The sequence below is a fragment of the Microtus pennsylvanicus genome, chromosome 6 (assembly GCF_037038515.1).
Source record: "Microtus pennsylvanicus isolate mMicPen1 chromosome 6, mMicPen1.hap1, whole genome shotgun sequence".
Classification (NCBI taxonomy): Eukaryota; Metazoa; Chordata; class Mammalia; order Rodentia; family Cricetidae; genus Microtus; species Microtus pennsylvanicus.
The window spans coordinates 108875678-108896392 of NC_134584.1; the positions used below are offsets into that span (position 1 = coordinate 108875678).

General features: G+C 43.7%; 1 protein-coding gene across 1 annotated transcript in view; it reads right to left on the reverse strand.

The window, feature by feature from the left end:
* Window positions 1-20715, reverse strand: part of Hydin (HYDIN axonemal central pair apparatus protein) — a 294282-nt gene that overhangs the window by 60434 nt on the left and 213133 nt on the right. The window contains exons 45-53 of the mRNA XM_075977335.1: window positions 18106-18759; window positions 17195-17416; window positions 12062-12270; window positions 11686-11868; window positions 10651-10770; window positions 10131-10290; window positions 9858-10030; window positions 3458-3656; window positions 1190-1289 (exon numbers count right to left, since the gene is read on the reverse strand). Coding sequence (XP_075833450.1) covers window positions 1190-1289; window positions 3458-3656; window positions 9858-10030; window positions 10131-10290; window positions 10651-10770; window positions 11686-11868; window positions 12062-12270; window positions 17195-17416; window positions 18106-18759 — 2020 coding nt within the window. The remainder of the gene's footprint in view (window positions 1-1189; window positions 1290-3457; window positions 3657-9857; window positions 10031-10130; window positions 10291-10650; window positions 10771-11685; window positions 11869-12061; window positions 12271-17194; window positions 17417-18105; window positions 18760-20715) is intronic.

Sequence of the window (20715 nt, forward strand, 5' to 3'; positions counted from 1 at the left end):
TTGTAGACCAGGCTGGCCTCGAACTCACAGAGATCTTCCTGCCTTTGCCTCTTGAGTACTGGGATTAAAGATGTGTACCATAATGCCCAGTGTAGTGTGTGTTCTTAACTTTATTTCACATGTACCTGAGCACTAGATACAGGTGGACCCATCAGAGGCCAGAAAAGGGCATTGGAACCCCTGTGCCTGGAGTTATGGACAGTAAAGATCTCTGTTGGTTAAGACAATGGCACCTGACTAACATGGAGCTCTAATAATCTTGCTGAGGAAGAGACCCATCAGCGAGAGGGGGTGTCATGGAGAATCAGATGCTCAGGGGAGATACACAACCCAGGCACTAGGAAAGCATTCAGGCAGCATGTCACTGGACACCCATTCTAATCCCTGGGACCTGTGAATACACAATGAAGGGGACTTGATGCAGCAGGTGGACTTGAGGCTGGTGATTGGCTGCCATTAAATGTGGAGACTGACAGGGATTATCCCGATGGCCCAGTGTAACCACGAGAATCCCTGTAAAAGTAGAGGGGGACAGCAGAAGTGAAAGAACCAGGGAGATGGCAGCATGAGAAAGAAGGGCCTGGTCGGATACTGCTGGCTTTCTAGATTCAGAAAGGGGACATAAACCAAGGGATGTGAGCAGCCTCTCGAGGCTGCAAAGCTGTATCAGTCATCACCTTGATATTCACCTAGTGAGACCCAGTGAGACCTGCTTTTAACTTACCTCAAGACTATAATACACTGCGGGTTTTTTCCTTTTCTTTTCTTCTTTGAGACATTGTTTCTCATTAGATAACCTAGGCTGGCCTTGAACTCAAGAACCTCCTGCCTTGGTTTCATTAGTAATTAGTGTAGATTGTTTTAGGTCAGGAGGTCTGTGGCAATTTGCTACGGTAGTGACAGAATAAAAAAATGCAGGCAGGAGGAGAAGCTTTTACTGTCAGCTTCTCAGAGAAGAGCCCTGAAGGTTTGATACCGACAACAGTCCCTCGCTATCCTCCACCAAGGATACTGTCATTTGCAGTGAGGTTGCCAACATCATTTTAGGCTTACACGACTATTAGATAATTGTTCCCTCCCCCATCAACCCCACCACCCTACTAACAACACACTGGGGTCTCTCCACCTGGGACTCTCTACACAGACAGAGGCAATGTATAAACCGCCCCCTTTTAAGGGCTCAGCAAACCTTTGGGGAAGGTGATGTCCAAAGCAATATCATAGGATTCTGCAAAGATTAAGATGTTTTCGATCTGAACAACACCGACAAGATTGTCTGCATCCAAAACCTGTGAGGGAAAAAGAATTCTTCAGTGAAACCTGAGACCCACAAATTGTCTGGAGTCTGAAACACGTAGCATGTAGAAGGAACTCGGCAGCAGACATGGTAGGAAATCTAAGTTCTGAGAACCTCAAAGTCAGATTTTCTAACCTTACATTTTAAGTCATCTTTCTCTGCTCACTTAAAAAAAATGCATCTCTTCTGTTCTTTGTGACTCAATCTGTAGAAAAGTGACTAGATTCTTCATGCAGAACACATATTTAATGTTTCCGTTTTGGAAATTCACAGTGTTTTAGCTGTGTGATCATGGCCACCTTCAGATCTGTGGCCTTTAGTAGCTCACTGATTCTGTTCTTGTCACTGTTGGGGATCCGTCCTCCCTGCCCCTAAAAGCCACTGAGCTGGTGCCAAATGGCAGAGCAATCTAATTCTATCTAGTTGACTGTCGACCTTGGACACTAACCAGGAGGTGGTAAAGGGCCTCTTAGTCAGGGCAAGAGCTTCTGGGGTGATCCAACACTCTGCCATCTTGCTGAACACTCCAGTTGAAAAGCAAATCCACCAGTTTGCATTCTATGTGCTTTGGGTGCAAGGAGAGATTTGTAATTGTCACTAAATTTAAGATTAAAAAGTTTATTTTTAAAGCTATGTGTATGTGTGTGGGTATGCTCATGTGGGTACAGATGTTCACCGAGACCAAAAGAGGGTGTTGGACTCTGGAGTGGGAGTTACAGGCTATTGTGAACCACCCAAAATGAGTGCTGGGGACAGAACTCAGTTTTTCTGTAAGAGCAGCATGTGTTCCTAACCACCAAACATCTCTTCAGCGGCCAACTCAAGTATCAATTCAGAATTTCTATCTTTTCTTTTGACACACATTTGCCAATATGGTTGTATCTGTGGGAGGAGAACTCATGAGTACAGTGGACTTCCTGTGTCCCTCTAAGAATATAGGAGACAGACAGGAGGATGTCCTTTGATGATGGAGACAAAGGCTGGAGGGACACAGGCACAAGCCAAGGCATACACTCGTAGGCCCCTGAAACCAGAAGGGACAAGCGAGGGTTCTCCCCTGGAGCCCTCAGAGGGAATGTAGTCCTGCTGGTTAGTCTTCAGAACTGGGAGGAGGAGGGTCTGTTGTTTTGAGTCATCTAGTTTGTGGTGGTTTGTCACAGTGGTCTTAGGAGACTAAACAAGACGATGCACAAATCAGGGGATATCCTGCATGACGGAGCTCACATACCAAAGTCAGCAAGCGGATTGACATGAGAAAGAGTGGGGCTCTGAAGGATGGAAGGCACTGAATGGTTACACACACAGCTGATTCCCTCAATGGGACATAAGTTAAGCCCACTTGAGGCAGCGATGTCTCCAGATCTTCAAGCAGGTACCAACGCCCCACAAGGCCTAGAGAAAAATCCCCAGCAGGGGTGTAGCGGTGTCAGGGGCTTCAAGCAGGAAAGAGCTTATACCACATGCTGGGGGTCGATGATTAAAGGTGAGGGTGGAGCGAGATGCAGCAGAGACCAAGGCATGATCCTCGCTGCTGAGAGAGGAGAGCACAATGCCCCAAGAAGTGTGAACAAGCCCATCTGCTTGCAAAGATCCCTGTGGACACTTGTGGGAATACAGGAAAGGCCCAGGTCCAGGTGGCCTGACTGAGGGTGGCATCAGCAGTGCAGACCAAGATGGTGGTGGGAAGGAGATACCCTCGGAGACAGAACAGGTGAGGATTGTTGGGAGGACTGGATTGAAATGAACCCCACCAGCACGAGTAGGGCATTAAGATGGCTGTCAGGTACCAGCGGGGAGCAACAGGTGAAGGTGAAGGTAACGAAAGCAGACAGGATGGATGACCAGGTTTGGGCTATGAAGTAAGGAAAGTAATGTTTACTTAGATAGCGTAGCATCATTCATTCATTCATTTCACATTCTGTTGAGTATTCTGTTTTTGGAAGTAAGAAATCAGTTCTGAGTGATACTGCCTTTATTGAGCTTGCTATGTGCAGAGCAAGATACCATAGACTGAGGTTAGTGGGAGTATTTAATAAGAACTTGTGTGTGTGTGTGTGTGTGTGTGAGTGTGTGAGTGTGTGTTTGTGGTGCGCGCGTGTGTACACACATGCCCATGCATGCATATTTGATATTCAAGTCTGTGGAGATGCCACTTCTCACCTCAACCCGAATGACCTTCTTAATGTTGACAGGTTTGGTGGGCTGGAAGTGCACCTGCAGCCCAAACTCTCCCTTGGGTGGGATGCTGGCCTGCAGCACAGACACAGTGAAATCGTCGCCAAGGTGCTCCAGGCTGGAGATCCGCCAGGCCACAGATAGGGGTGTGACATTGCGGAAAACTACTGTCCTGGATTCTTTTCTGCAGAAACCAAAAGAGATTTGATCAAGTTCAAATAATTTTTCAAATGTCAATTTATCTCTCTCTGTTTTTCTCCACTAAAATTATATAATAGGGAGAAGAATCAATAACTTTTATTTTAGATTTTTGAGACTGGGTCTCATTATGCAGCCAGCCCTGGCTGGGACTCACTATGTACACCAGGCTGGTCTTGAACTCACAGAGATCCTCTTGCCTCTGCCTCTTTTGCTGGGGTTACAGGTGTGTACCACCACTCTTGACCCCAACAGTTTCACTTTTGAGGGTGATTGTGTAAATCTTCTTTAACTCGTCTTGTCTTTTTTAAAAATTTAAGCTGCTTAGATCATGAGGGATGGGTAGATTTACATGATTTTAATTTTTTCATGAAAAAGCTATTTCAAATGATCTCAGATTAACACCATTTAAAACTTAAAGAAAAATCACAAGAATCCCTCTTCATCCAGTTGATCTCGCCTTCCTTGTAGCCACATATTCTCTCTTCTCTATCATTTTTCAGAACCATTTGAAATGAAACTGCAGGTAATCTTCAAATCACTGGGTACACATTTTCTAAGAATGAATAAATTTAATAAATCAAGGGTTTTCACTATCATAGTTCAAGTTCAACTTTTATGTTTTTTCTATTGCTATTCCAACCCCTTTTTATTTTTCCCAGTCAAGGAATCAACCTATAATCATGTATTTTATATAATTGTCAGGCTTCTTTAATGTTTCTTACCTTTCTTTAGTTTTCTTGGCTTTGATGTTTTGAAGAGCCCAGGCCAGTTAATCTGTTGACTCTTGCTTACATCGGGTGGTCTGATGCTTTTCCTATGCTTACATCTTTTGGCGGGAAAAGACCTAAGTTGCAAGCTGTGTCCATTTCAGTGGACTGGGGCAGGAGATCCCTTTAGTGCTACTTTTTATGATCCTAGTGATGCTGTGTTTGATGCCTTGTTTAGGTAAGGCTCACCTGATCACTACACTGTGGATGCAATCCCCCCCCCCTTTTTAATTAATTAAGTACTTTCCAGGGAGATACTTTGAGAATATGTCCTGTTTATTTCATTTTATTGATACAGGGTTTTATATTTTCCTAGGCTACCCTTGAATCCACTATTTAGTTAGAGGACGACCTTGGACTCCTGATCCCTTTGCCCCCACCTATTAATCACCAGGACTCCAGGCTGTTTCAGCACACCTGGATAGATGCACTATTCTGAAGCAAACAGTCACAGGCTAGTGTTAGTACCCATCAGTCTCTTTCTAATACCATCAATCTTTCTATACTTAGTTGGCATTCTGCTGTCAGGAACAGAACTTCATTCTCTCATGTGTTTATTCCTATACTTATGCTAATAGAATTATGGGTTCTCATTCAATATATCATAGATAAGTGGCTTTAACCCATGGGTTGTGACCCCTTTTGGGGTCAAACAATCCTTTCACAGGGTCACTCATCTAAGGGCACCAGAAAATACAGATATTTATTTACATTACAATCCATAACAGTAGCAAAATTAATTATGAAGTAGGAATGAAAATAATTTTATGGTTGGGGTCACCACAATATGAAGAACTGTATTAAAGGATCACCACATTAAGAAAGTTGAGAAGCATTGCTGTAGGTCATTATATTATAATTATAGCATTGTTTTATTTTGACTTTCAAATTGTCTCAGATTTAGATGGTAGGAGGCCCTTTGAGTTGGTTCTTCCTGTTACGTGTTCATAATCTAAGTTCTTCGTGGCACAACAGAAAGTTCCCAGCTCTCCTGGAGCTTCCTTCCTCTACTTTACCTGCATCAGTACCAGAAAAGTCCTTTCACCAAGGATCCTCGCCATTGCCTGGAGAATAATGTTTAGATACTAAGATCTGGATGATGGGGTCCTCATTGCTACTGGTGTAAGCCTGTTTTCAGGCCTTCTTGGTGACAGAGCTAGAAAATATGTGTATGTTTCTATGCATATCTGTATATTAAAACCAGGAGTCTATATTGAGATCTCTAATTCCAATTTAACAATAAGATACACTTAAAAAGGTGTGTGTGTGTGTGTGTGTGCATGCATACATGCAATTGTGCACTTGTGGTGGTCAGAGGACAACTTATGGGAATCTGTTCTTTCTACTCTGTGGGACCTTGGGTTCAAACTCAGATTGTTAGGATTGGTGGTAAGTGCCTTTATCTGTCGAGCCATTTAAATCTCCTTTTCTTCAACAATAAGAAATCTGTCTACAATTTAATTATGCCAAGGTTAGGAAATATACTGAAGACAATTTCATTAAGTTGAAATCTAATGAGCCTTGTTTCATGGCTTTGCACTGTATGTTTTATGTGCGCTTGAAATCAATATTCATTTTATAGTTGGTAGGCACTCAAACAACTCTACAGAGGATACTGGAAGGAAGATTTTAGTCTGAAGAGAAGGATGAGCACACTCAAGACATCACATGGAATAAATAAGCAACGCCAAACTAGCTAATCAAAAGAATTCTAAGGAAACAAAATTTTAAAAACCCAGAAATTAATACACATGGTTAAATAATAACTCTTAATATTAGGGGTCTTAATTTCTCAATAAAAAGATACAGACTAGCAGATTATATTTGAAAGCAGTATCCATCTTTTGCTACTTCCAAGAAACACAACTCAAAATCAAAAATAGATACCACCTTAGGGTTAAAGAATGGGAAAATGGGGCTGGAGAGAGATGGCTCAGTGGTTAAGAGCATTGCCTGCTCTTCCAAAGGTCCTGAGTTCAATTCCCAGCAACCACATGGTGGCTCACAACCATCTGTAATGAGGTCTGGTGCCCTCTTCTGGCCTTCAGGCATATACACAGACAGAATATTGTATACATAATAAATAAATAAATATTAAAAAAAAAGAATGGGAAAATGTATTCCAAGAAAATGGAACTAGGAAACAAGTAGGCATAACTAGTCTGATATCTGACAAAATACTCTTCAAACCAAAGACAGGAATATCACTTCATACTCATTGAAGGTAAAATCCACCAAGGGGATATTACAATTCTGAACATATATGCACCAAACATAGGCACACCCAACTTCACAAAAGTCATATTGCTAGATCTAATGCCACAGATTAGTTTGGTGACATAATTGAAAAGATTAACAAGACTGACAAATATTTATTCAAAGTAACCTTGAAGCTTTCCCTCTGACCCCTTACTAGTTTCCTGATTTTAATGGGTTCTCCAATTAAACACATACCTAAATAGTTAAAGCAAGCATTCATATATGAGAGGAAGGAGCATGGGGAGGGATTACTTGATGTGGGATGTCTCTCTGCATGCTGTGAATACGTTTTATTAACATTGATTAATAAATAAGCTGCTTTGGCAGAATATAATTTAGTTGCAAGAACTAATTAAGAATAAGCCTGAGCTATTAGGCCAAACAGTTTGTAATTAATATTAAGCTTCTGAGTGATTATTTTAAAAGGGCCTCAGGACTGGGAGGGACAGAAAAAGCATCTGTTTGCAAATGGTGTACCAAATTTCCATAGGGTCTGAGGAACTTAAAAAATAAATGAAGGTTCTAGAACACATAAGCAGAGCCAAAACCAGCTTCCTAGTTGTGTCTCTCATGTGGGCCATGGTGAGACACAGATGTGTCTCCAAGCTGTGCACTGTGCTGTGTGGCAGATTGAGGCTTTGTTCATACAGACAAAAAAGGCAGGCAGTAAAAGAGGTCCAGATAAAAAACTCTAAATAGGTCCCAGTGTGTTTTACAATGTACATAGGCTTAAAAAAAGAAGACAAATGGGCACAGACAGTTATAGAAGTAAATATATAGCTTAAAAAAGTAAAACAAGCCTTTAATTCCAGCACTCGGGAGGCAGAGACAGGCAGATCTCTGTGAGTTGGAGGCCAGCCTGGTCTACAAGAGCTAGTTCCAGGACAGGAACCAAAAGCTACGGAGAAACCCTGTCTCGAAAAATCCAAAAAAAAAAAAAGTAAAACAAAATCTTTAAAGAGATAATAAAAATAAAAGAAAAAAAGCCATGTAAAGATGGGAAATATATTTCCATCCATTTGCATGCAAAATTCAAGATGTCATTGTTTTTTTACCGCTGAGTAGTACTCTAATGTGTATATATTCCATACTTTCTTCATCCATTCTTCCATTGAAGGACATCTAGGTTGTTTCCAGGTTCTGGCTATTACAAATAATGCTGCTATGAACATAGTTGAACAAATGCTTTTGTAATATGATAGGGCATCTCTTGGGTATATTCCCAAGAGTGGTATTGCTGGGTCCTGGGGTAGGTTGATCTCGAATTTCCTGAGAAACCGCCACACTGATTTCCAAAGTGGTTGCACAAGTTTGCATTCCCCCCAGCAATGGATGAGGGTACCCCTTCCTCCACAACCTCTCCAGCAAAGGCTATCATTGGTGTTTTTGATTTTAGCCATTCTGACAGGTGTAAGATGATATCTCAAAGTTGTTTTGACCTTCAAATGTAACTCCTATGTTGCCTGTAAGATTCTTTGGGGTATTTATAGCTGTGAAGAACAAAGGGGATTGAAATTCAGCATGAGAGAATAAAGAGAAATCATCAAAAAAAAAAAAGATGGGAAATATACAGGGAGTCTGGATCCTGTACATTATTGTGTTGATTTTGAATGTTTTGATTTAATCAAAACAATTCTCCAATACACTGTATCATTTCTTTTAGTGTGTTTTAGTCTTGCTACTATGAGGAATGAGTTAAGGATCCTGGATCTGTCTTGTGATCCACTTTTCTACCAATTCTGGGAGATGATTCTGAGGAACAAATAAGGGCAGGTGACTTGGTCTAATCTTGTAAACCTGACGTCAGTCAGATCTGGTGATAAACAGACTAATGATATTCCTAAGAAAACGGCCCTTGTGTTTGGAATGTTAGGAGCATTTATATAAATAAACACAGACTCTGAATATATGGCAATGGATTCCCTGGAGGTAGGCGAGCACTTGCCATGTGAAATTATATATGCTTCCAAACCATTTTTTTTCCTGCTGACTGAAGTTATCAAAAACACTTTCTTAGAGTTTGAGGTGGATTTGTTTTTGTTTTTGTTTTTATCCAAGAGAGGGTTTCTCTGTGTAGCCCCGACTGTCCTCGAACTCTCTCTGGGCTCAGAGATCTGTCTGCCTCTGCCTTCTGAGAACTGGGGTTAAAGGCCTGTGTCACTACTTCCCACCTGGGCCTGAGTTATTAATATGGGCCAGAAAGTGTAAGACTGCTGTGGTCAGGAAATGAGGAATCACGAAAGACGCCCCAGTCATCTTTCTTTCTCTGTGTTTTGTTGCTTTCATCTTTGAAATAATTGGCTGTTCTAGTTTGCTTTATCTTTCTGTGATGAACACTGTGACCAAAAGCAACCTAGAAAGGGCAGGAGTTGTTTCATCTTGTACCTCTCCTAGGTTATCATCTATCTTTGAGATTAGTCAGGGCAGGCACCTGGAGGAAAGAACTGAAGCCAAGACCACAGAGGAATGTGGTTTACTGGTTTGTTTCTCATGCATTGCTCAGACTTTTTTTTTTCAGAATCCAAGACCATCTGCCCAGGTGGCACTGCCCACAGTGGGTTAGGACCTCCCCCATCAATCATCAATCAAGAAAGTGCCCCACAGACTTGTCTATAGGTTGGTGAAATGTGGGCATTTTCTCAACTGAGGTTCCCTCTTTCCAAATGGCCCTAGCTTGTACCAGGTTGACAAAGACTATCCAGTATACTAGTCCAGATAGATGCTGCTCATCTGGGGAAGTCTGATTTGGTGACCCAGCCTTGAGCAGTGGGGCATTACTATTACTTTGGTGGCAGCTGCCATTTCTGCCTGGAACATACTTCTGAAGGAATTGTGAAGGAAAACGACATCAGACAGAAATTCAGAGCCACAAAAAGGAAGCATATGAAAAATTCAAATATATGGAAAAAGAGCGAATGTTTGATTTTTCTTTTCTTGCTTTAATTAAAAGATCAAGTATGGGCTGGGGGCATGTGTGAAGGAGCTCAAGGCCAGAGTCATTTGTCTGGCACATACAAGGCTGAGCTGGAGTTCAATTCCTAGTGACATACACACAAACAAACCCAAAAAGTCCAGAGTAACTCAAGATGAGTTGGTTACCCTAGAGCTAAATGTTCTTGAGGTTTCCTTCCTCTCCCCGAGTCACCCAGAACTCTTACCTGTGAAGCAAAAGCCGTTCAAAATGTAATTGCCTGGGCTCCACCTCAATTTCTGGGCGAATTCCTTGGCAGTTTAACTTAAAGATGGCTGGCTCTGGGTTCTCCTTGATGCAGCAGACAATGCTGTCTTCGAAGATACCAATTGCCGTAGGGTAGGCCCACACATTTAATATCTGTGGAAAGAATTGAAACAAAGTCCATTTACACTGAGGATGTCAGGTCTTGACTTTCCCAAGAAAGCCTCAGCCTATGGACTTCCCCCTTGGATGGTACCTGCTTTTCATTGGGTTTCAGAGTCATGTTGACAGGCTCTAGAAAGTAGGTGTTCGCTTTCACATCATTCTGAAAGCAGAAGTATGCCTCCACCACCATCGGAGAATTGTTCAGGATTGTCAGGGACTCCATGTTGCCGGGGAACAAGGATGACTTATACCTGGAAGTGAATGGCAATGGATGAGGCTGTGGTGACTGAGTAAGGATTTATGTGTAGGAGGAGTCTATGACTGTGCGGAGGCAGTGGCAGGTGGCGAAGGTCATGACATCTGGAGTTGTTCACTTGCCTCGGAGAATACTGTACTGTGACGTGATTTCCCTAAGCCTCGGTCTTCTTATCTTTAAGAATGGGGTGACAGTGTTGCTTAGGGACACAAGAATCCAATTCTCCTGATTAGGAGTTCAGGATGAAATGGGGGCAGTGTCAATAAAAGCCATGCTTACATAAGAACTGTAATCGCAGTGTTTGTGAACCCAACCCAGAAGTCTGAAATTGACTTTGAAATAACCTAACACTTACTTGTCTCTTGACTTTCCACAAAGCAGTGGCCCAAAGTAAAATTTCTCCATACTCGTTATATACTTCTTAAAGATTACTTCATTTAACTTCATGTCTTTCTTCCTCTGAGGGAACACAACCCTGAACACAGAGAAGGAAGAGGCAAAATGACCACATACAAACGGAAGTTCAGTGCTGCCACCTGATGTGTGCTACGAAGGGTCCAGGGGTTTGAAGACAGTTAACCCGAGCATCTCTGGGGAAGCTTAACTCCTGCTTTCTAAGAGGGGATGATATGGTTGGAGTTTGAGACAAAGCCTCCTAGAGCCGGGCTGGATAGTCTACTCCTAACGACCAGATATGGAAATTCCACAATAATCATAATGGAAACCTATTCAATAGTTCATCCAGTGGATATCAATCAGCTTCTGAGTTCCTTGGTAAAACGGGTCCTTGGTGAGCATTATGGAAAGGGACAAGCTACAGAAGGTCCCTCCTTCGGCTGGGAGTCACCTTGCTAGTTTGCTCACCCAGGTGCCTGTATTTGAGACCTATACTGCACAGTGATGTTGAGCAGGTCAGAGAAAAGCCACCCACTGAGCTTCACGCTTATGTTCATTTCACTGGAGGACAAATCTTAGAGTAAAAGTCAAAGTGGTTTTAATCAGCTTAATAGCTAATATGCAGACTCACTTGCCAGAAGACATTTTTTCTCTCTTAATATAGTGCTTATTTTGTCTCAGTGGGGGTACCCTGTAGTATGATGTCATCTCTGGTGCTCTTGTTTCAAGGTCTGATGCGCTGAAGCCTGGTACAAGAGGGTCTGGGATGCGTTCTCAGTTCAACGGTATTGTTGTTGTTATTATTATTGTTATATTTAGTGTGCATATGTGTGTGTGTGTATGCACGCATGCTGGGCAGCAAGCATATTTTACATTGAGCATTCTCGCTGGTCCCCATGTATTATTAATATGTACCTTGCTCAAGGTGCTTTGGGATGAGGGGACTCAAAAACATAGTTTTTGACCTTTTCTTTGAAAAATTAAATCCACTTACTTTGGATCTTTGCAAATGTCCGGGTAGGTACAGACTCCACGGCAGTAGAGCTGGTACTGGCGGCGGGTCCCAAGGAGCTCAAAATTAAACGTTTGGTCATAGTTGCCAAGATCAACAGAGGAGAAATGCACTCTCAAGGTCACCTCCCCATTGGGGGGCACAATCCACCGGAAGTGATTCAGCCTGAAACAACCACACAGGCTTTTAAAGTAACCATGCTTCTGGCTAGGGAGGACAGGGGAAGCGGCTGGGACAGGGACTGTGCCACTGGGGTTAGGTATGGCAGGCTGGGAGGCCTTAGGCAGGGCAGCCCCGCCCCTCTCTGGTGCTGTAATGGCTGTGCACCCTCCCTCTCCCTGGTTGCTGCAAGGCCTACCTGACGAACTTTTCCTGGGAGAGCTCCCCATCGAAGCTGTTCTGGTCTACGTCAGACATTGGGGCGATAGTCCCCGGCGGTCCCCCGGAGAGGCCTTTTCTGCTGTAGTTCATCCGACGTTTTTCCTTCTGAATTTCACGAGCTTGTTCTGATTTTTCTTTCGTTTTCTGCTTGCTCCCCTTAGACGGAGAGGTCGGTTCCTCTTGGGCCTTAATTCAAAAGGAGCACAAAGGCTTAAATACCCCTGGCACACAGCAAAGACAGAGGTGCCTACAGCATGTCTGCAGTCTGGGTGGTGAGCAGCAGGTGCTGCTGGCCTCAAGGAAAGAGTAGTGCCAGCTTCGTGAGTTAGTGACAAGGCCAGTGTTTCTCTGGGTACTCTGTCCCCTGAGGAGGAAGTAGAAACCCTAGAGCAATCTTGAAGTTGACATGGAGCATATGGGATAAATTTCAGCTCCTGGCAGGGTCCCATCATAGCCAGCTGGGCATTCAACTTCCTTGGCATCGCCTGGGCCAGTTTCTCCGGCCACCTGCCACATGATGGTTAATATTTTATTGGCATATTCTACTCCCCACCATTTCCTTTCTTCTTCTCTTTGTTCTTAGGGCTTAAAAAGGATTTAAAAGAATCTCTTACTATTTTGGGATGGAGTACAAATCAACACTTGTATCTAATTGGTCACGTTTAATAAGCATTTCTCATGCTTCTTGATTCTATTTTTTCTTTTATTTTTAATTTATTTGTCATCTTAACCTTTATGTGTTGCTATGATGAAAAGCCCAGCAAAGGCAACTTAAGGGAGGGTTATTTGGTCTCCCACTTTGAGTCTATCAAGGCGGGGGAGTCACGGAGGCAGGAGTGCCAGGGAGCTGGCCACGCTGCCCTCTCAGCCAGGAAGCAGGGAGACAATGCTCATGGCCAGCTGCCTTTCTCTTTTTCCTTCAGCTCAGGATTTACCAGAACGGCATCACCCACATTTAGGGTCGGTCTTTCCATCCCAATTAACCTAATCTAGAAAATTCCCCCACATATGCCCTGAGACTTGTCTCACCAATGGTTCTAGAGCCCATCAACCTGATGCTCTGCTTCTAAGTACTTCAGCTCATGACTCCTCAGAACAAGGACTGTACTGCCACAATGGAGTTAGCCAGAGCCAAGGGTGTGAACGATACTCCTGTAACGCACAGTGCACACAATACACATGCATACTTCCCTGCCTGTCTGAGGCATGCATTTTTATAGCTATGTGTTCCTGTGGTGGGCTGAAGGAGAATGGCCCCATAGCCCTATATATTTGAGAGCTTGGTCCCCAGCTGGGGGAACAGTTTTGGGAAGGATTAGGAGGTGTGACCTTGTTGGAGGGGGTGTGACCTTGTTGGAGGAGGTGTGTCACTGGGAGGGCTTTGAAGTTCAAAGGCCCATGCCAGGCCCAATCTTTCTCTCCCTGTCTTTAACTGGCAGATAAGCTGTAAGTACTTAGCTACTGCTCCAGAGCCATGCCTGCCTGCCTGTGGCTATGCACTCAGCCATGACAGTCCTGCACTCACCCTCTGAAAAGGCAAGAAAGCCCCCCATTCAATGCTTCCTTTTACAAGCTGCCTTGGTCATGGTGTCTCTTCACAGGAACAGAAAAGCAATTAAGACAGTTCCCAAGTGGTCATATATTATAAATATTACATTGCATTTTTTTTTACTACATTTCTGTAGTAAATTTTAATCAAGTTCCTCTGATGTGTGTCCAAGTATGATGTTCGAATTCTATCAAAATTTTATATTTTCAGCTATTATTTTTCTGGCCTAAGAATAAAGTTTTCCTTGTCAATTGCAAAACAGCTAGAGCTCCTCCTCAAATGACAGGTGGAAGATTGCTTAGCTGTTTCTCTGACAGGGTCGGTTTTCAGAAGGAGGGGTTGCGCAGTAGCCACTTCCGATGGTGCTCCCTCTCCCTCTCTACCTTGTCTTTGCAGAGTCACCCTTGGGTACTCTGCTCCGCTGAGGCACACCCACCAATGCCACCCCCTCATTTTCTACCTGGTACTGGACATGCACTAGAGCCTCATCGTGAGGCGGACGGGGCCTACAGGTGGTTTCGTTTCCTGCTGGGCAGTGTGTGGCTTGTTTGAGCTAGCATTTACAAAGGGGCTAAATGTTGGGTCACCATTCTGCCCTTGGGGTAAAAGGCCACGGATATAATTTTAATATGCATATAATCTACATATTATTGCTCAAATCTATTTCTTTCTGCCATATCTTTCATGAATTGTATGCATAATTTCTTCTAGTTTTACATGATTTCATTTTATTAACTTAAAAAAATTAGTTCAACTAAAGTTTATTTTCACATATTGTTAGGCAAGGAGATTAAGAAGTGACTTCATGCATAATATCCAATCTTCCCATGGTAATTTCTTTAATAATCTAACTTTTCCCTGGTGGTGTGTGTTTCCTTAACCCATATCTTTGTATTCTTGTACTGTGAATTACCTTAGTTTTAGAATAAATCTATGTACCCTTTGAAAAGAGCCAGTTTTTCAAGATTAACATCCACAGTATTGTGTTTCATTATGGCTTTTCGAATGACATCTGTTTCTGCTGATTCTTCTCCCTCCTCTTCTTTCTCATCCCCGACAGCCCCTGTACACTTAGTCCCCTCCCCATAACCTCTTTTTCTGCTTCACATGTCATGTCACCCTTCCTCAATACCTTATTTGCCCCTCTAGTGGTATTGTATTCTTTCTGACTTCCTAGTCTATATCCATACTACATTCACTGACACACACACATTACCTTCACACCCACTGATACATACACATTATACCCACACTCACACCCACTGATACATACACATTATACCCACACTCACACCCACTGATACATACACATTATACCCACACTCACACCCACTGATACATACACATTATACCCACACTCACACCCACTGATACATACACATTATACCCACACTCACACCCACTGATACATACACATTATACCCACACTCACACCCACTGATACATACACATTATACACACACACTCACACCCACTGATACATACACATTATACCCACACTCACACCCACTGATACATACACATTATACACACACACTCACACCCACTGATACATACACATTATACCCACACTCACACCCACTGATACATACACATTATACACACACACTCACACCCACTGATACATACACATTATACACACACACTCACACCCACTGATACATACACATTATACCCACACTCACATCCACTGATACACACACATTATACACACACACTCACACCCACTGATACATACACATTATACACACACACTCACACCCACTGATACATACACATTATACACACACTCACACCCACTGATACATACACATTATACACACACACTCACACCCACTGACACACATACATTATATACACATTCACACCTGCTGATACTTGCACACATTATACCCACACTCACACCACTAACACACAACGCATTATGTACACATTCACACCCAGTGATACACACACATCAACATTATAAGCTAGTTTCAGTTGAAGAAAGAAACTGAAGAAGACACTAGAATACAGGAAGACTTCTCGGGATCACAGCCTGGCAGAACTAATATTGTGAAAATGGCCACAGTTCCAAGAGCCATCCACAGACTTAATGCAGTTACTCTCAAAATTCTGATGACAACAGCCTCATGTCAGAAAAATCCTCCCAAGTTTCACATGGAGGCACAAAGACCCTGGATCTCCAAAGCAATCCCGAGGAAAAGAGCAAGGCTGTGGTATCGCCCCACCCGAGCTCATGCTACACGAGAGAGCACGGCAACAAAGCACCCGGACTGGCAGAAGGGAATAGACGACCAAGAAACAAGTCACCTCATTTTGTTAACTATATAATGAGTGCTAAAACATCTATTGAGAAGAGGCAGTATCTTCACGGGACGGTGCTAGAAAAATTGGGTACCCATGTGTAAAGGATGAGACTACCTACACCCATCTTTTTCATCAAAAAGCAATTCAAAATGTATCAAAAACCTTAGTGTAAGATTTAAAACTTTGAAACATAGAGAGGAAAAGACAGGCAGAACACTTTGAGATACAGGCATAGGCAGGGGGCTGAGAGGGGCTCCAACGGCTCAGGAAGTCATCTCAAGAATGAACAAACGGGATCACCTGAAGCCAGAAGCTTCTGGATAGCTCAGGAGGCCACTGGTAGAGCGAAGACAAACTCACAGAACACGAGAGAATCTCTGCCAGCTATCTATCTGCTAGTGGAGTAATATCTAGAATAGATGAAAAACCCTGAAACTAAATACCTCCCTCAAACGTCAATCAATAAACAGGCACATGAAATCAAAGTTACTTCTCAAAAGACGAAGTACAAATGATTGACACTTGAAAAAAGAAAAAGAAAAACAAACAAAACCCCCCAGACCCTTAGTATGAGGGAAATGCAAATCAAAACTACACTGAGGCTCCTTATACACTGCTGGCAGAAATGTAAACTAAGGAAACCAGTATAATGGCTCCTCAGCAAACAAAGAAAAGACTAGAGAACACGTGATCCAGCTATTCCACTCCTGGGAATACACTCAAAGGAACCCATGTTAACATACTACAGATACACTTGCTCATCCATGTTGATTGTGGCACTGTTCACAAGAGCCAAGTTAGGTAGTCAGCCTAGGTGTTCAGTAACAGATGAATGGAAAAAGAAATAACACACACACACAAACACACACACACACACACACACACACACTGGAGTTTTATTCAGCTATAAAAAAGAGTGAAATTATGTCATTTTCAGGAAAATAAATGGAATTGGAGATTATTATGTGAAAAAGCCAGAACCAGAAGAACAAATACCTTGTGCTTTCTCGCATGTGTAGAACCTAGATTATATATATATGTGTATACACACACACACACACACACACACACACACACACACACACACACACACACACACGACATACGGTGATGGGAGTTCGTGGAGGCTCCTCAGGCAGGAGGCCCAGAGAAACAAGTCTCATACCAGATTCAGACCGCTGCCATGTGGGGTGGCCTTCCTCCCCATCCTGTGAACCCTGCCAAGTGCAAGACCAGTCACAGATTCCTTACCTTGGCTACCATGGTGTTGAGGAAGAGATCAGAGTCTCCTTCTAATTCTTTTTTCTCGTCCAGCAGGGTCAGGTCATCGTTTGGTGGAATCACAAACACAAAGTGCTTCAGGATCTCAGTGGCAACCGAAGACTGCCGCTTCACTGGGTAAGAGATGATGGAGAACAAGGCAGGAGCTGGAATGGGTGGTCCGGAGGACCCCAGGCCTAGGAGGTCCAGGATCTAAAGGAAAAGGTTTGTGTTAATTACCTGTGAAGACTGTGAGCCGATGCCACACCCTGTCAGAATGAACAAGGGTGGTGGCCCATGCAACCTTCCCTGCCCTCAGTCCTCTAAGAGACTCCAAGGGAAGGATGAGCCTCCGAATTGGCTGCGCGGGGCTTTTCAGACCTCCCTAGATGCTCTTGCTGTGGGATGCTTATGCTCTGTATTTCTCATGGCCTTTGTCACACTTTATTGTGACAGTTTGTCTGTCTTTTATAGAACTATAAACTCCATTAGGGCAGGAACTAGGTTGATAAAGTAGACGGCCTAACCCTCCATAGGGCTGTTTAATTAAAACAGATCAGCTCTTAGCATTCAGGTGACTGTAGCATAGATCTGGTTCATTCATTCTCATACTTGATGTTCATTTTGCTTTAAATGTTTTCTTTCCAAAGATAAACAGAAGTCTCTTGATTGACCCCCAAACACCTCTCTAGTTCCTTGGGTACTAGAGTTGTCAGTATTAAAGATCAACAGTACAAATGGCTTTTAATGAGGCCAGATAGATGGAGTAGAAGGGTCCCCTTAGGCATTATTGTTGTATATACAAGGAAGCATCAGAGATTCATCAAAGGGGATACTGACTTTCAACACAAAGAAACAGTCCCTATGCCTCATTTTGTTTTATCCTACAGAAGTCTTTGTACCTGTTCTCCTTTGGGAAGCTTCTCACTCTCCAGGGCATGCTTCCAACTTATGCCTTCAAAGTCCGGAGTGTGGATGTTGATAAAGGGCACTCCCAGATCCTTCTTCCCCTCATGCTCCTCTTCCCCTTCCCCCTCGTCGCTCCGCTCTTCCATCGCCCGCAGCTTCTCCAGGCGCTCTCTCTCAGCCTTCTCCCTCTCCAGGCGCTCCTTCTCTGCCCTCTCCTTCTCCAAGCGCTCCCTCTCCCTATCCTTGCGGCCCCTGCGCCCGCCGCCGCCGCCGCCGCCGCCGCCACCGCCACCGCCGCCGCCACCTGAAGGAGCCTGGCGCTGATCGTCAGGTTCATGGGGCACCTCTTCCATGCCTGCGTGAGGCATCTGGACCCCTTGCTTGCGGTCCCAGTAGGTGAGGATGTTTTGAACATCCTTCAGACAGATGTCGTAGACTTTAAACCTTTGGGCCAGTGTCTTGTCAGCATCTTTTGGGAAGTCTCCTTCACTGTCCTCTTGATCCTGGGCAATAGGAAATCCAAATGCGTTGTCGGTTGTGGGTTTCTTTCTCTTAGAGGGGTCTTCATTTGTTGGCTGGTCTCTGACAGAAATTTTCCTTTCTATTGTTTCCATCTTTATTTCTAACTTGGCAGTAGTGGTGGGAACCTAGAAGGCAAAACATATGAATTATGCATCAAACAGCTTATTAAAGACACGCAAAATTGCATGCTGGACAGCGAGGGACATCTTGTTTCACCAGGCGGCCTATGATTCAGGTACTTCCCTAGGTCTGGGGAGTTTGGGAAGCACTTTGTGTGTATGGTGAGAGCTGCGTCGGAACTTCTGCCTCATAGTTTTACATTGCAGATGTGGGCTCTGCCTCATGAATTTTGAGATAGGTGCCCAGGCATTTTAGCTCTAGGACCACTGGTCTGAAGGACCAACAGGAAAAGGCCAGCAAAGACAGTTTTCTGACATGCTTTCAGGTGCTCTGGGAGAGGACAGAGAGGGTGACGGTTCAAGTCCCGCAGTATTACAGCTTTGTGACCCTGCCAACAACCTAGTCCTCTCTGTGTGTAATGGGTATAGCAATAAGAACGTCAAAGGACTGTTACTGACTGCGTGTACAGGTTCACATGAGAAATTTATGACAGTGTCTCCCATGGAGTAAGGGTTCTCTTAATGTGAAGTTATTAAAACTACACAGCTTTTTTATTATATTTCTGGGGACAAATGGGAGTTTGGAATCTGGTCACACTTAAGACTTTACAAATATTTATTTATGCTGAGTGGTGGTGGTGCAAGCCTTTAATCCCAGCACTTGGGAGGCTGGGGCAGGTGAGTCTCTGTGTGTTCTAGGTCAGCCTGGTCTACAAAGTGATTTCCGGGACAGCCAGGGAGACACAGAGAAACATTGTCTTGAAAAAAAACAAAACAAATTATTTATTCAATGAACTTGATAAACAGAAACCAAGCCTCACCCCCTCTTCTTACTGTGCTTCGAATTTATTTTGTAGGCTCTGATTTTTTTTCTCTTTGCCTAGATGAAATCCTGAGGTGGTTCTATCACTTTGGGGGTCCATTCTCAGGTGACAGCAAATCCAGTCCGATCTCATGATCACTGCCTTCAGTGTCCCCCTTCCTAGCTAAATTGAGGGTTGCTTCATGCATGGAGTCTTGAGTGACCAAGGGCTGGCTTTTCCTCTCATCTCACTCTGCTTCTTTGATTTATTCATCTTGAACTTGGCCCAGCAAGGTGGCCACGTGAAAGCACTTGTCAGAGCTCTCTTATAACTAAGAATTCCAACATCCCACTTGAGCACATGTGAGAAGAGGCCTCAGTTGTCAGAACCACTGTGAAGACATGGGGGTTGGTGTGGGATGTGGTACCAGGCTGGGAGGGGGGCTTTCAGTTGTGTTTTAAAACGGGGTGGTTCTCAAGCATGCCAGTCCTTCCCGTCCTCTGGCATCCCCTGATACTGATATTTCTTTCCACTTTCAGAGGATGGATCTGGTATCAGCTGGTTTTCTCCTGAGCTAGCATTTTCAGACCAGATGACTACATTAGACCAAGAAGGGTCTCAAAAAGCTCAAGAAGTCTTCCCAAGGAATATGACCAAATGTGTTTTGTGCTAAGCTCAGGCGATACACACACAACTTGTCCCTAAATAGATGGCTGGTCTATGGTCCTTCCTGCTCGGTGTGAAGTCATCAAATCACATTTGAAGCTACTTGCTCTCTATTCTGTGCCAGGGACATAGGAGGGGCAGGACGCATGTCACAGCCGCTTACATATGCACACACACACACACTTTCATTTAAAAGCCCCAACAGATTCCAGCTAAAGACTATGATGAAGTCATTGGACAGACTTCTAGGCTGACTGGGCTCCGAACAGTCTTTTTTCTAATGGTGTGTGAAATGCTATGTTTAAGAAGTAAGTTTGGGGGATGGTGAGATGGCTCAGTGTGCCAAGACATCTGCTGCTAAGCCTGTTGACCTGAGTTTGACCCCTGTGCCCCACAAAATGGAAGAGAACGAATTTCTATACATTGTCCGCTGACCTTCCATTTGTGTGCTATAGCACACACACACACACACGCACACACACACACGTACACA